General features: G+C 37.0%; 1 protein-coding gene across 3 annotated transcripts in view; it reads left to right on the forward strand.

Moving 5' to 3' along the window:
- The window catches only part of SUPT3H (SPT3 homolog, SAGA and STAGA complex component), a 253,319-nt gene that overhangs the window by 201,762 nt on the left and 36,942 nt on the right, over positions 1-14,615 (forward strand). For 2 of the 3 annotated variants that reach the window (XM_085057067.1, XM_085057068.1), the window contains 2 exons: positions 422-610; positions 3,068-3,178. In XM_085057067.1, coding sequence (XP_084913193.1) covers positions 422-610; positions 3,068-3,178 — 300 coding nt within the window. Of the gene's footprint in view, positions 1-421; positions 611-3,067; positions 3,248-14,615 lie in introns of those variants that run through there. The other variant, XM_085057066.1, reaches the window with a different exon arrangement.

The following is a 14,615-nucleotide window of genomic DNA, read 5'->3' on the forward strand; positions in this document are numbered from 1 at the left end:
GTGTTTTCTTCCAAAGTAGACATTATAGAATGTGATATTGATACAGACTTCTGTAATGGAGTTTATGAACTTTGAAGTTATGGATTTAATGGAATGACATTAAATTACAGTTCTGAATGTTAAATTCTTAGCAGCACCCTTATAGTTAAATAAAAATCTATTTTTCTTGGGTGAAAATTCCTTCTCTCTGTGTTCAAGGCTCTATTGCAGGTTTGGAGATTAAAGTTTTCAAAATTGGCAACTGTACTAAGTGCTGTTTTGCATGCATTGATATTATACAGATATTACAGTAACTCCTAGAATGACAAAAGCAAATTCTGTATTGCATCTCTCCCAACAAGAAGTCTGAGAAGGCAATAATTGGGGTGGGGTTTATTTGTGATTTGATTATGTTTGGCTGTTTGACATCTTGCTTTTACAGCCACATCTCTTAGGTCAGTCTACAAGTGTGAAGACCAGTCTTGACTCCCCTGAAAACACACCACCCCCTACACCCACCCCTCCAGCATCAGCAGGACAGCAGCACCTTGGGAAAACCCCCTCAGGAGCCTTGGGGAATGGTGGAATTGGACAGGACTCTACCAAATCCAAGCAAAGGAAAAGAAAAAAGGTATTTGGGGCGCAATCCTGGAGGGGGAAAAAATGAAAAAGACACCAACACATACTCAGGAAATTATCATAGAATCACAGAAGTGTTTGGGTTGGAAGGGTCCTTAAAAGTCATCTCATTCCAGCCTCCCTGCCATGAGCAGGGAACCCTTCCACTATCCCAGGTTGCTCCAAGCCCCATGCAAAATGGCCTTGGATACTTCCAGGGATGGGGCAGCCACAGCTTCTCTGGGCAAACTGTGCCGGGGCCTCACCACCCTCACAGTAAATAATGTGTCTCATTTTCAATATTAATTTTAACCTATATCATATATTAATGGCCATTGTTATTGTAGGGCCAAATGTGTGGTTTGTTGTTTTTTATACTAAATTTTCCTAATCACATCTGCAAACTGAATTTTGTAAAGGTGACAACTGCTGCTTCTAAGAGAACCTGCTCCTCTACAGGCACAGCAACAGCCACCACCCCAAATCATCATCCTCTTCTCTGATGGGGCAGTGAGCACAGGTTTTAAGGGTCAAAACATAAGCAAAATAGGCAAAGAGGTGCTTGTGATTTTCGTGATCCCAGAAGCCTTAGGTGGCTGCCACCCTTGCCTTTAAAAACTTTGCCTGATTTGTCTTATTTTTATAAGTTGGTTGCATTCAAGCTAAATATTTGTTAAGTTTGCATAAAACAGGGACGTCTCATACTCAGAGTGTGAAATGTAAATGTTACAATTCTTGTCTGCTGTTGCAGAGTCTTGGTGTTCTATCTGAGACAGAAATATGTACCTAAAACCCACAAGAGAAATCAGTGTGATTAAATAAACTGGATAGGAAGGCTGTGTTGGTCACTTGGGGTTGTTCTGAAAAAATGTGATGGCAGTGCTCATTTTGCTGAAAAGCAATGGAGTGACTTGGGATTTTATCATGTGTTTTGTTATTAAAAAATACTCACTTTTCAGGGTAAAACCAGTGATTTTTACAGTGATAGGAAGAAAACTATGTGTATTTTCCTTCTGGTGTCATCAGTGCTGTGGATAGTCCTGAAATGTTCAATTTCTTCCTGTCCTTATTATACTCTGGTTAGAAAACTTTCAGTGGATCCTGGAAAGACTTCTGCTTTTTCCTCTTCCTTTTTCATGTTTTATTTGATTATGTTTAGTTTCTGTGGCTGATGTTCATTATAGTTCCTAGGAACAGAAATTTAGCCGGAGATGCAGATTTTGATGTGCTGTGAGTTTATTTTAGGTTCTTAGTGTTTGACTAAATGCCTTTGAAAATAATTATATTCCAAAAAGTGTACAGTTTTAATGAAATGTTCTCAGGACTTATCCAGTTTGGTTAGGTATCAACTGGATATAAATGAGGCATTGAGACAAACAAGTTAACTTGGTGAAAAATACTATTTTTAGGCCATGAAGGCCCAGTCCAGCAGAAAATATTCGTTTCATATTCCCTTTAGGGATGTCAATCAGCAGGAGAAGAATCTGCCATCAAATTATGAATAATTCTGTGTGTGCTCACACACAGTCTCCAGTGGACTCAGCCCTCATGAAAATAAAACATTTTGTAAAAAATATGCCAAGTTTGAGAGCATTAGGATATGATATGAATGTATGAGAAGGCTGTGTACATATATGTACATTAAATTTCAGTGTATAATTAAAGTTTTTGTTATTCTCGGTGCACTCACTAATACAATTTTCATTAATTTATTGCCAAGCAGCCATCATTATATAAGTCATCTGAATTCTGGCAAGCAGCCATGTCTAGGTGGAGCCTAAACCAACATTTCATGTTGGCTAGCAAGCAGAAAAGAGTAAGTTTTTCCTTTAAGAGCCCAGAAAAATTATTGTACATTCAGTATGCCAGTAGCAGTAAATTCTTAGTTTTACCTATTTAGGGCCCATAATCCAAAAAGTCATTTGAAATTTTAAAACTTTCCAGTTTGAGGTAATTAATTTTTTTTTTTGCATCCTCCTAACACCGTTATGTCACATGTTTCAGCTTCAAATCTCAATTTGTTACTACTCAATGGTGATTTTGGTGTCCAATTGCTTTCCACTTCGGGTGCTTGTTCAATATTTTCCCCACCCCTTGACATCATAATAAAAGCCTGAAATATTTTAAAAATAGTTTCTGTGGTTATTGCAGTATGACTTATATGACCCTTTCATTTTAATTCAAAAATTTTCTGCTCTTTTCAGTTGCAACACAGAGCAGCACTAGGTGAAAGATTTAAGAGGACTAACATGGTGTTCTTTGGGTCTCTTAAGCAAAGTTCATGTAAAAGTCCTCTTTAATTTGTTAATGGCTTTTTTTCTCTGATGTAGCGTGTGGCAGCAATGATGTGTATCCTCAGGAAAAAAAAAAAATTGGTCCATTTTATAAAGGTTTATTTTCATACTTTATGCACTGTAGGTCTGTTGTGTGGTTTTGATTTAGTAACAATTTATGTGTTTTTCTGTTGCAGAGCACTGCAGCCTGTGGGATGGAGGCTCAAAGTGATGCCATCCAGCCCAGCCACATCAGAGAGGCCATTCGACGCTACGGCCACAAGATTGGCCCCCTTTCCCCATTCACAGTACGTAATAACAGAGTTATAAAAAGTTATATTTATAATCTTAAAGAACTCTGATTTTCAAGTGGTCAAATGAAGAAGCTTTGGAATTGTTGAGAGCAATTTGTGGTGACTGTAATTTTCTTTATAAAAGTGGCATAATTCTCTTGGGAAATAAAACTTAGTAATTTCTGTCTCTTTTTGGAAAGACAAAAAAAAGGGGTTTTTTTCCTTTTAAATATTATTTTCTTTCAATTACAAATTATGCTTTTTTGTTAGTGCTTGAATTTTCTGTTTTTCCAAAGTTTAGGTTTACAGTTATTTTAAATTATATGTATTCCAATATGGTGAAGAGCACTTTATATTCTAAAATTAGTTGTGTGTCAGATACTGCTCCTATTGGAAGCTGAACTCTCAAGTGACACATTTACGGTTGGGGAAAGAAGAGAATGGTTTTTTTAGACAACTTTGAACCTCCACTGAAATGTAATAGAACTGAGCTTGTGGTAAAACACTGATGGGTTCTGAGGTTTTGCCATCATTTTTTCTATGCAAATTGCAAATCCATTGTTCAGAGCAGCCAAAAGAATTCTTTATTTAATTTTCTCAGCTGATGAAAATGTGAAAGCAGTCCATCTCCAATGTCATAAACTGGGGGCATTTTCTTCTCATCTGCTGTTCTTTGTGACATATATCCTGCTTAGCTCAGAATATCTGCATTTAGAAAATAATAAATGCCAAAGGAATCATTGTAGGAAAAGTCAAACAAAGTCCACCAAACAGGGTTTCAGCTCCTAAAAATCAGGAACGAATTGTCCAATTTCTGAGAGATTTTAGGAAAGGAAATTTATTCTGAATTTGGATGAATTAATTTACGTAAAAGTGATACAGAAGTATATGAAGGCCATAAATATAAAGGAAATAGTGGTAATTCAGAAGCAAGGAACAAAAGAAAATAATAGAAAATGAGTATGTGAAGTTATAATTTTCCTAGTGCAAAAACTAATCAGTGCTTTTATAGATGGCAGTAAATATTTGATTTATTAATGATAGTTGATACACAATTGCAATGAATTCTTTATACAACTTCACCTTTCTGTCACTCAAAAATGTTAGATTAATATAATGTAAAGTGTTGGATAGAATTTCCAGTCCAAAATAGAAAAATGTCTTTAGCAGAAGTTTGCTAAGAGATGTAGCTAAGATTATGGCAATAGCTTCTGAAAGCAAAGAATTTAACTTTTATTTTAAAAAAGTAAAGAGCTCACATAAACAGTTGCAGAAAGGTGAATCTTCCTTCCCTGACTCTCACTTAAAAGTGGTTTGGTCAATTATTAACCAAAGGTCAATTTTTTAATTCAACCACAAGGTATAGTAAAATACTCTGGTTTGGGTTGGGATTTTATTATGTTCTTCACTCTGGTGAACTTCCCAAACAGTGCAACTGAACAATTTAATTTGTTAACATTACCTACAGTCAACGTGGTTGATGAGAGGAGCAGATCTTGTTCCTTCTGAACAAGCCAAGAATAAGAGGGAATCTTGGGTCAGCTTCTGGATGCCTACAGATGTTGTAGAGTTGTAATATGATTCTGCTTTTAATGAGAAATCTCAGGAAAACTGTTTTGAGAGGTATTGCAGAGTCAGCATTTAGGTAATTTTCCCTGTGAGTGCCTTCGTTGGCGGTGTTGGGGAGGGACCTGGCAATGACAATTGTCCATGCAGCAACCAGGACTTCTGTGTCTTAATCTGGCAGAAATGTGGATGGAGCAGTGAGTAGCCCTCTGCAACCAGCATTAATGCAGAACTCACAAGAAATACCCTTTAATGATGGTGAGGTCTGGTGGCATGTGAGCAGCCAAACATGAGGAAATAGATTAACATCCTACTGCAGATTTTTATGTAATCAGGCATGGCCATTTCCCCAGATCTCAGCTACAGGAACAATGTGACAATCGATGTAGGGGGTGCAAAACCTTGGTATAACATTAGAAGTCTGAGCTGCTCTCTGCAGTATCTGAGGGGAAAATTGTATCAGAAGGATCTAAACCTTTACCTGAACTCTTTGGAGGAGCTCGAAGGGATATTTTTGTGGGTCAGTGTAATAACCAACAGAATGGCAGTTGTCAAGAGCCTGCTGCATTCAGAAATTTCATATCTTGACCCAAACCACCAGGGGATGGGTTTTCTAACTAGAAGAATGAAATTTAACAGTTGTGTTGTCCTACACAAGGATGGGTGATGTGGAAAGAGAGCTGCCAGTTGCATCCCAACAGTAGGGAAAACTCACTTTTTTGAAAAGACGGAATTGAGGAATGAAAAAGCCTCATGCTACTGAATAGCTCAGTCCCATATATCAAATTTAGATTTCTATATAAAAGAAAATATAGGAGAATTTTTTATTAAATACATTTACTTTTGCTTTTTTAAGATAGTAAATATGTGTTTGTAAAGCATGAACACTGATATTTTTTGACATCTTTCTCTTTTTTTCTGTTTCATCATGATTGTCACTCTCTTCCATCTGATTTGGTCATAAGTGTTCCTAAGGACTTGGTTTTGGAAGAAGAGTTAAGCTTTACAATTTATTCTTTAGCAGCATTTGATGGATGTTGGTTTGGACAGAAACAACACTTTGAAAGTTTTATAATCATATGGTAAATGAGAGCTAACATTAAACCAGTGAAAATGATCTGTTTGCATTTATTTTGACCTTAATAGCTATGTCAGAATGACTAACATAATTAGAGCATTTAGGTTTTGTCTCCAAGTGCAAGCCACAATGGAAAGCAGCAAGTGTACTCTGGATTCTTCTGCATTGTCTCATGTCTAAGGTAGTTTAGACATATATTTTATCCAGATATTTTCTATTAACAGTATTGGGTGATGCTCAGTGTTTCCTACTTTAAAGCATGGTCTAGACTATCAGAAATCAGAGAAGTATTAAACAATATTACCATGTAATTTTGCAAGACAAGAATGGGATTATCTCCATCATATGGGATAATGCAATTCCATGTGCTGTACCTGTGTCTCTTTCTGTGTGCATTTAACTTAAGGAAGTGTATAGTGAAAATGCTATCCAGTCTTGACTGGGCCTGTAGGAATAATCGTAATATTCTTTCAAATAATATTCCAAATAGTAGTATTTATTACACCAAGGTGTTCACAAAAAAAAATAGTTGGATATTTCTTACCAGGAATACAAGCATGTTGTCTTTAGAGAAATTATTTTAAGGAATTTCAATTGATTGTGTTTCAAACAGTTGGGGTAACAAATCATTCTCTCAGAGCATTTATTCTGTGAACAATGTACAGTGCTTACCTGGAATCTTGATAGGAGCAGTTGCAAGTGGTGCATGGTCAGTTCATGAGTAGTACTTGTGAACATGAGACCAGCTCTAGCAGAAAGGACAGCTGAGATCTTTTCTCTGAAATGAAATGCAAAGTGGTCAGCTACAGCACTGTAAGACTGCAGGCAAACAGAAAAAGAAAATGTCTCCAGATTCCTTGTCTTTAGGTTATCCAGCTCTGGAATTAAATGCTTTAGATGTTTTGTTAAGAGAAACGGAGCTCACGGATGTAAATTGTAATCCTGCACAGGCAGACAGTGACCATTATTCAGCAGCCTGTGAGTGTGTAAATGGGGTGTATTGAATGAACAGGGGTGTAACCAACATTTCTTTGGGTATTTGTGTTTTGGGGAGAATGTTCCTTCAGCCTCCCAGGCATTTCAGGATGAAAAGGCTTGCTAGTGTAAACCTCCTCTTGTTAAATATTTGAGTCTCATAAAATGGCATATGCAGCATAAAACAATGAATATTTACAAACCTTTGCCTATAAGACTGCTTGTGACATTCCCTGCATGAAGAACATGCAACACCAAAAAATGTGATTTGGCAGAAGCTTGGGTTATTTGGGCCTTATAGAGCCCTGCCTGTACTCTTAGAGATTCTTAAATAATATATGCAAATATCCCATGTGGACTTCAGGAGGTTACATGTACATGGTAATCATAGTTTCACAATCAAATTATATACTTAGTCAAGGTCTTTAACTTCTGATGTTTTTAAAGTGCTTGTTATTGATCCTGATTGAGCTCATTTTATGCAAATACTTAAATCAATTTCTGTGGTGAAAAACACTGAGGTTCATCACAGATCTTTAATAATTTCAATATAATAAAGATGCTTTTGACTCTGTTAATTTCTCCTAGAAAACAAAACCTGTGGAATAGTAGCTGAAGACCTGGCAAAGCTGAGCTTGTGAGAGATTAAACCAGCAGATTCAGGGGGTAGAAGGAAGAGAGGGAAACTTATTTTAAAATAGAAAGCATAGTGTGGCAGTATGATATTTGTGGAAGAGGACATTTTGAAAAGCACGTTTGGTTTAAGCACCTTAAAATTCAAGAAAAATTCAGCTTCACATTTCCCGGAGTCACAGAATGGGTCAGGTTGGAAGGGATTCTGGTCCAAGCTCCCTGCTCAAGCAGAGTCACCCAGAGCACAGGGCACAGGGTTGTGTCCACATGGCCTTTGAGTATCTCCAGAGAAGGAGACTCCACGACCTGGAATTATCACCAGAGGATTTGGTCTGCAACTTAGTCTTCTTAACTGAAATAAATCTTCTTTTTGCATGTTTCAGATCAAAGTAGTAATGAGAAGTTCTGGAATACAATCTTAAGTAATTGCTTCAATAAACACAATGTGGATAAAGTACAGCTGAGTTTTTCTAAAGCACTTGAATGATAAAAAGTCTTGAATACTGTTTCCGAAAGAAATTAGTTACATGGATACCAAATAAAAAATCCCTGATATTTAGGGTCCTGTAAAATGCAGACTGCCCATATTGATATTCAGAATCAATTTATACTGAATTCGAAGAAGTCAGGATTTCATTCTTAATCACTTCTCAAAAATGAAATGTATGTATTTATGTCAAAAGGCATTTGAAAACTTTCCCTTCAGTTACACATTCAGTTTTTGATATAGAAAAAGTAAAATTGACATTTTCATGCTTTCTTCTCATTTTGAAAGCAAAAAAAAAGCATTTTATTTCATTAAACAGTTGCATATTTATGATGTCTTTGTCTATACTTCAAGCTGTTGTCTGAAGTTATTTGTTATTCTACAGTGTTAACACTGTGTGTTTGAAAAAGATGAGTTATTATTCCATAAAACCAGGAGGAAGTCAAATCTCAGTTTGGAAATCTTGTTCCCTTCTCTCCCAACCCCCATCCCAAGGTTCCTCTTTTCAGATTTATGAAAGAAAACATTTCTTTCTGTAAAAGGTTTTTGTATGCCAGCATCTGGAAGTGTTTATTTCAGTGGCGTGTAATCTATCTGTGGATTTAGTTAGCACCAGACCCCCTTTTGTGTACTCCTGACTTAAAATTTTTATAAATGATCTTGTTGAATTTGTGCCAGTGTGCACATGGTTTGGCTGATTGCTGCATATATCCTTTACCTGCCAGTCACCTTTGATTTATATTCCTTCCCTTCTGCTTTTGCCTTCCAAAAATGGTGCCACTGAACTGTCCTCTAAATCATCTTATTGGATAAATTGCTCCAAGATGAGATGGCACAGTTTTGGCTGACTCCTCGACAGAAGGCATTCCTATAATCCATCCTCGCCCACTCTGTGTAAGGCCATTCAAAAAAGAGAAGGAATAGGGGAAATGGGGCTCCCTCTTCAATCCCAGCACTATTTCTTCCAGTGCTATTCAGAAATATAAAATGGGACATTTGATTTATATGGCTCTTAATAGCATCTGAAGACACATAAAGTGATTGAAAATCTTTCACATCCCCTCTCCTGAACTTCTTCATTAGATGAGTTTAATCCCCAGAATATGGTTAATAAGGTTTTATCCCAGAAAGATTAAAACTTGAAAGAATAGCATATTCAAGAATATGTTAAAACATTTCATTTGGAATAGATGATGCAATATACATGACAGTTCTTTCCATTATAAAAATCCCTGTTGGTTTCCTTAAGCTAAACAGCTAATACTCCTTCAGAATAACAACAGTTCTGTAAGCTTTACTTAATGACATTACTAATTTGGAGAGTTTTATGAAGTTTCTTGGAGAAAAGCAGGTGGCTTGGCAATAATTTAAAAGGTTCACAATTTGTGGTAGCAGTTTCAGGGGGTTTCATGTTTCTAAAGAGGAAGACCAAGCTGCATAATACTTAAGAGTGTCTGACACAATGATATATCATTTTGGACTAAGTTTCCAGAAGTTCATTGGTCATTAACTGTGCTGCTTGACTTTATATTGCAGTTTCCCAGCTGTCCCTACTGGGGGTAATCTTAACGCTCAAACAGAATTTATTAATGAGGGCATAAACTTGCAGTACTGATGAAGCAGTAAGTTGCCCAGATGATTTTATTAAACAGGAACATAGATTTTTAGATAAGACAAAAATGTCATTTAAGTAGATTTGAAAAGAACTGGCTCCCTTTCTGCAGAGCACTGGGAAAGTATTTACAAACGGTCTGGATAGTATTTGATATCCTTTGGGGATATTTAAAATTCTTGGATTGCACATACATCAGTGTCCTACTGCACAACACAGTACATGAATTGTTGCAAGCAGCACGTGAGGCTTTCAGGCAGCATAGATGTGGTTCTGTTGAGGCAGGAGACACTGGCATGGAATGACTCTGCTAATGCAGTTTGTACAACCACATGGAGGGTTGTTCTCCATTGTGGCACTGCCTGTTCAAACCTGTTACACTGGAAGTGCTGAAGAAAACGTGTGTCTTGCTCAGCATAGGAGCTCACACAGCAAAGTTTTATCATTTTTCATATCTCATGGTTAAAAAAATCTGATTTGTCAAATAAATTTGCTAGGTCTGTTAGTAAGATGATAAGTGAACTATAAGGTTTTCAATTAGCTGAATCTCTCATATAAGCAAAAGCAACTCCTAATCTCATAAACCTCATACAATTATTTTTCCTAACTGTATGGCCAGATTCAAATACATACTAGAGGCATTTCCAGCATAGTTGTTGTAATGTAAAAGGAACCAAGGGTAAGAAAATGTTACTTTCTAAAAGTGTATATTCTTATGTGCCTCCTGAAAGGCTTAAAAACCCTTAGTATGGATGAGAATCTGACTTCTTGTACTTTGCTCAAGGCAATCTAATATGTAATATATAAATATGTATTTCAAGGGTAAGGTGAGGACTATAATTCTAGAGTAGATACAGGGGCAAAAGGGTAACTTAATTAAGTGTTCCAAGGTATTTCCCAAACATAATAATATGTCCTTCTTCCATAATTTGCATTAATTTTTGTAAAGACAGTGGCATTGCATCCATGCAACAGGTATATCCTGGTACAGGGGTTAATAAATAGAAACTTGGTAACTGAAGAATCCTAACAAAATTGAAGCCTCTTAAAAAGAAAGTGTATTTTTCTTACTTGACTTTGCACAGAATAATGGTGCAGCTCCCAGCAGATTTCATGTTTTTGTGAATATGTTAGATTGTGAAGAATATCATGTACTTACACCATTATATAGTGCAAGTTCCAGTTCTATTTTATACCATTCTTTCAGATTTCCCTTGAACATGACTGTTCATTCATATTTTCCTCCTTGAAAGACTTCAAAGTGCTTTATGAACTGGAGCTGCTTGTAGCTGTCAGTTCACTCTCAGTGCTGCTCTGAGCCAGCTCAGTCTGAGATGCAGCAGCTGTGAGTCGGCAGCAGAGCTACCCAGCTCTGCTGCACAGGATGTGAGCTGTCTGGATGAAACATGAGAACTTCAGGATCATGTAATAAGGCTGTTTGACTTGGAGTTAACCTACAGTTGAAGAAAAATTGCATGAAACCTAATTTCTTGTGAACAGGATCTTCATTTTAGGTGGTACTTGCACGACTGATGTTTGACAGGCGTGTGCTGTTGTATTGAGCTTGGAAAGAAAGACAGCCTGGATGGGGCTTGGAGCAAACTGGGCTAGTGGCTGCTGTCCCTGCCTGAGGAGCTGGAACTAGGTGCTCTCTAAGTCCCTTCCAACCCAAACCATTCTGGGATTCTGTGATTCCATGATAGAAGCTCTTACCTGAGGACATCTCTGGCATCAAATAATCAAATAATAATTCCAAAACCTAATGGAGATATATTTTTTATAACTCCTATCATCTGTTATTTTCCATTTTAGTTGCCTACTCTTGTTCCTTAAGCCTTGTAATAATGCTCAAACTGCAGTACTCGTTCAGCTTGGCATCGCACACAGAAGACAAAAGATTCCTGAATGAAGGCAGGGATTTTGTGCTTTGTTTCACTCCATTTATCATGTCCCACTCAGTGAAATGTCAATTCTCATTTAAATCTTTGATACCACTAACAACAAAAAAAGTTATTGAGCGTGCAGCAGTACAAACGATGTTTGATTGCCTCTCCTTGGTGTCCCCTGTCCTCTCCATGCCTGGAGGCAAAGGTGCTCATTCTCTGCTCATCCCTCTGATACCCCTCCAGGCATCAGAAGGCAACACTGTGATTTGGTTGCTAGAAAATCTCTTTAGCACCAAAGTTTTACTTTTTTCCAAACTAGACCCATTTCGGGGAGCCTGGCTGCGCACTTGGTACTGCTTGGAAATATTTCTCTAGTGAAATCAAGTGAAAACACCAGGTTTGAGGCAACTGAACACATTTAACAGATTTTATTTTGGGGTTTCTGTGTTCCTTCCCTGAGGTTTTGTATTATTCCAACTTTCTGACTTTCGCTTCAAGGTTGTGTAAACCTCAATTCAGCAAAGCAGTCATCTGCTTAATTTTTAAACTATACCTTCTGTCTGACAAAAGCATGTGCTAAATTGAGGCTTCTGGTATTATTAGTAATTCTGTTTTGATTCATCTGTTATTTCAGCAATTTTTTTTTTGTTTATTGCACATAGGAGAAGAGGAGAAGAGGGATGCTTGTAGGACATAAAAAAGGATGAAATTAAGATCAGATTCTTTTTCTCACCTTGTAATATTTGCCTCACTGGAAAGTTTTAGAAGATAATTAAAGACTTTACAATTAAATAGCATACAGCACTGGGTCAATATTTTGGCGTTAGCAGAACTAAGGAAAAATCACAAAATGACGGAAAATTCTAGGAAGGAATATCAGACTTGGGAAAATGAAAACAGTTAATCAAATGTCAGTCATGTTTTTAGTGCTGTGTGTTGCTGTACTTATATTGGTGACTGTGGTTTCCAGTTAGGATTAAGCTTCAGCCAGGGCTTTCTGGTACATCTCTTGTATCTGCTGGTCTACAGTGACAAAATTTCACAATCAAGATGGTTTTCTTGCTTTTCCTCCCAGTTATATCCCCCTGGATAATTCATTTCCCTTCACAGCAATTAAATTCTTTAGTTACTTATTGGTAGAAGTTACACCCCTTCCTCCACGACAGTCTCAGGAGAGGGGATATGAGGAGGGATTTTTCCTTGGTAAGACACTTTTCTGTCTCTGGGGGTATTTATATTAGTTAATATGCACGTGGATGAAAATGTAAGATATTGGGCTTTCATGAAGACCCTGGGCTATTCTGCAAAACCCTTGGAACATGTGTGAAATAAGTGGTTTCCTTCAGGCTTCAGTTGCAGAATGACTATGGAACCTGGAGTGTACCTGAGTGCTTAAAAAACATCCAGTTCTGTTTTACTAATTTGGAATGAATTCCACAGCCAAGAGCTCTGCCTAAGAATTATATGCCTCTAATTTCACATAATTTAAATTCCAATAATGCTAGGAGAAAAATAATAATAAGTAATAATAAGAAATAATAGTAAAAAACCCCAATAAAAATAAGAAGAAAAATCCCACAATAAATATTTGCATAGGGTTGCTAACACTGGCAGTCAGGTAAGTGGGGAAGAGGCTGCTAACCAGCCTGGAAGAATTGTACTAATGCAATACTCCAGGCTGTGTACTGGCACAGGTCAGTCTTAAAATGTGTTGATGTGCTGACAGGATTGTCATTTTTGATGGCAAAGAATTGAGACAACTGGAAAAAAATAAGACTCTCCAGAGATCCACATGTGTTAGTTTTACTGCACAAGGTGCTAAAACTGCTGGAAGCAAGTAGTCTCCATGCAGAATTATTGCAATGCAAACGGCCTGGAAGTGAGAAACAGTAATTTCATGAGGTAATTTTGTCAGTGGGTAAGGTTTTGGGTGTTTTTTTTTTCCTTGCAAGAAGGACAAGTTATTAATATTTACCATCAAGAAAACTCTAGTTCTAATTGGTGTTTAGATACGATGCTTAGATTACCCTCAGAAGATGGAGTGGAGATTTGGAGTGTGGATTAAGTGCTTCTGAGAAAAAGCATTCAGCTGTTTCTGCATCTGTTAACAAGAAAGTAAAAACAATCTCACCATTGTGTGTAGAGGGCATTTTTTTAAAAAAAAGAGCAGATGGTACAGAAGAAAGGTATATGCTTGTTGCCACGTTAGGAAGCTTGGGATTTAATACCCCACGGGGGAGATGAGGCCCATCTTTGTCCATAATTTACTACAGTAATATTTAGGTGATAAAAAGAGTTAACTAGGTACCAAAGAGAGAAATTGGATGGCTCAACAAATAGTCAAAAAGCTACTAATTATGGCTTGTTAGAACATGTTGAAAGTCATTCTTGTGTTCAAGGGATACTAATTTTGAGAAATAATTTTATATCCAGTTCGAAATTATCAAAAAAAAGAGAAGATTTTGAATACTTAACCTGAAATATGTAAAAGAATACTGGGGGGTTTTCTGTGTTTTTTCGAAGGTGCATGACGCCATTTCTTTAAAGTGGAATTTTTTTCCCTGGAGTTTCAACTTCCATAATAGAAGTAAACTGTAACTTGAAAAATTTCAATTTCAAATTTTAAAGTTTAAAATTTAACTTTAAAAAGGGGGGGAAAGATCTTACTATTAATATTTTTCAATATAAGAACATGGGTCAAGGTCCAGGATTCCTGTGGATTTCTGTATTATTCATCTTGCACAAATGCAGAACAGGAGTTAATGATGGCTCAATAGATTTTGCAATGTAGAGACATGACAAATTACAAGATTTGATAAAATAAACAGGAGAGTAAAAGGAGCTAGTGTTGTTTAGCTGGTGAGGAAGTGGCCTCAGTAAATAAATTATCCAGTCAGTAAGAGATTTTTTCCTGTAGGAGTCACAGCACAGAAGAGTTTTAAGAATGAAGTGACAGTGGGTGATGCTGTTCATCTGCTGTTGGCTTCTTCCTACCAAAAAGATACTGCAGGAGATGCGTTGGCTTGAATGTTTGGTGTGTGCAGAGCAAAGAGTGGCAAGTGAGGTGATCCAGGCTGGAATCTGACATTTGATGGGAGATGTGCTGCTGCACAGGAGGAGGATGTGTCATGAGGGAAAATGGAAAGCAGCTTTTAATGCAAGCAGCTGAGAGGAAAATCAAAGTGATGGGTGGGAGAAATGGGCTTGGCAGGATC

This window comes from Lichenostomus cassidix, chromosome 3 (assembly GCF_008360975.1).
Source record: "Lichenostomus cassidix isolate B80296 chromosome 3, HeHo_3.0, whole genome shotgun sequence".
Taxonomy (NCBI): domain Eukaryota; kingdom Metazoa; phylum Chordata; class Aves; order Passeriformes; family Meliphagidae; genus Lichenostomus; species Lichenostomus cassidix.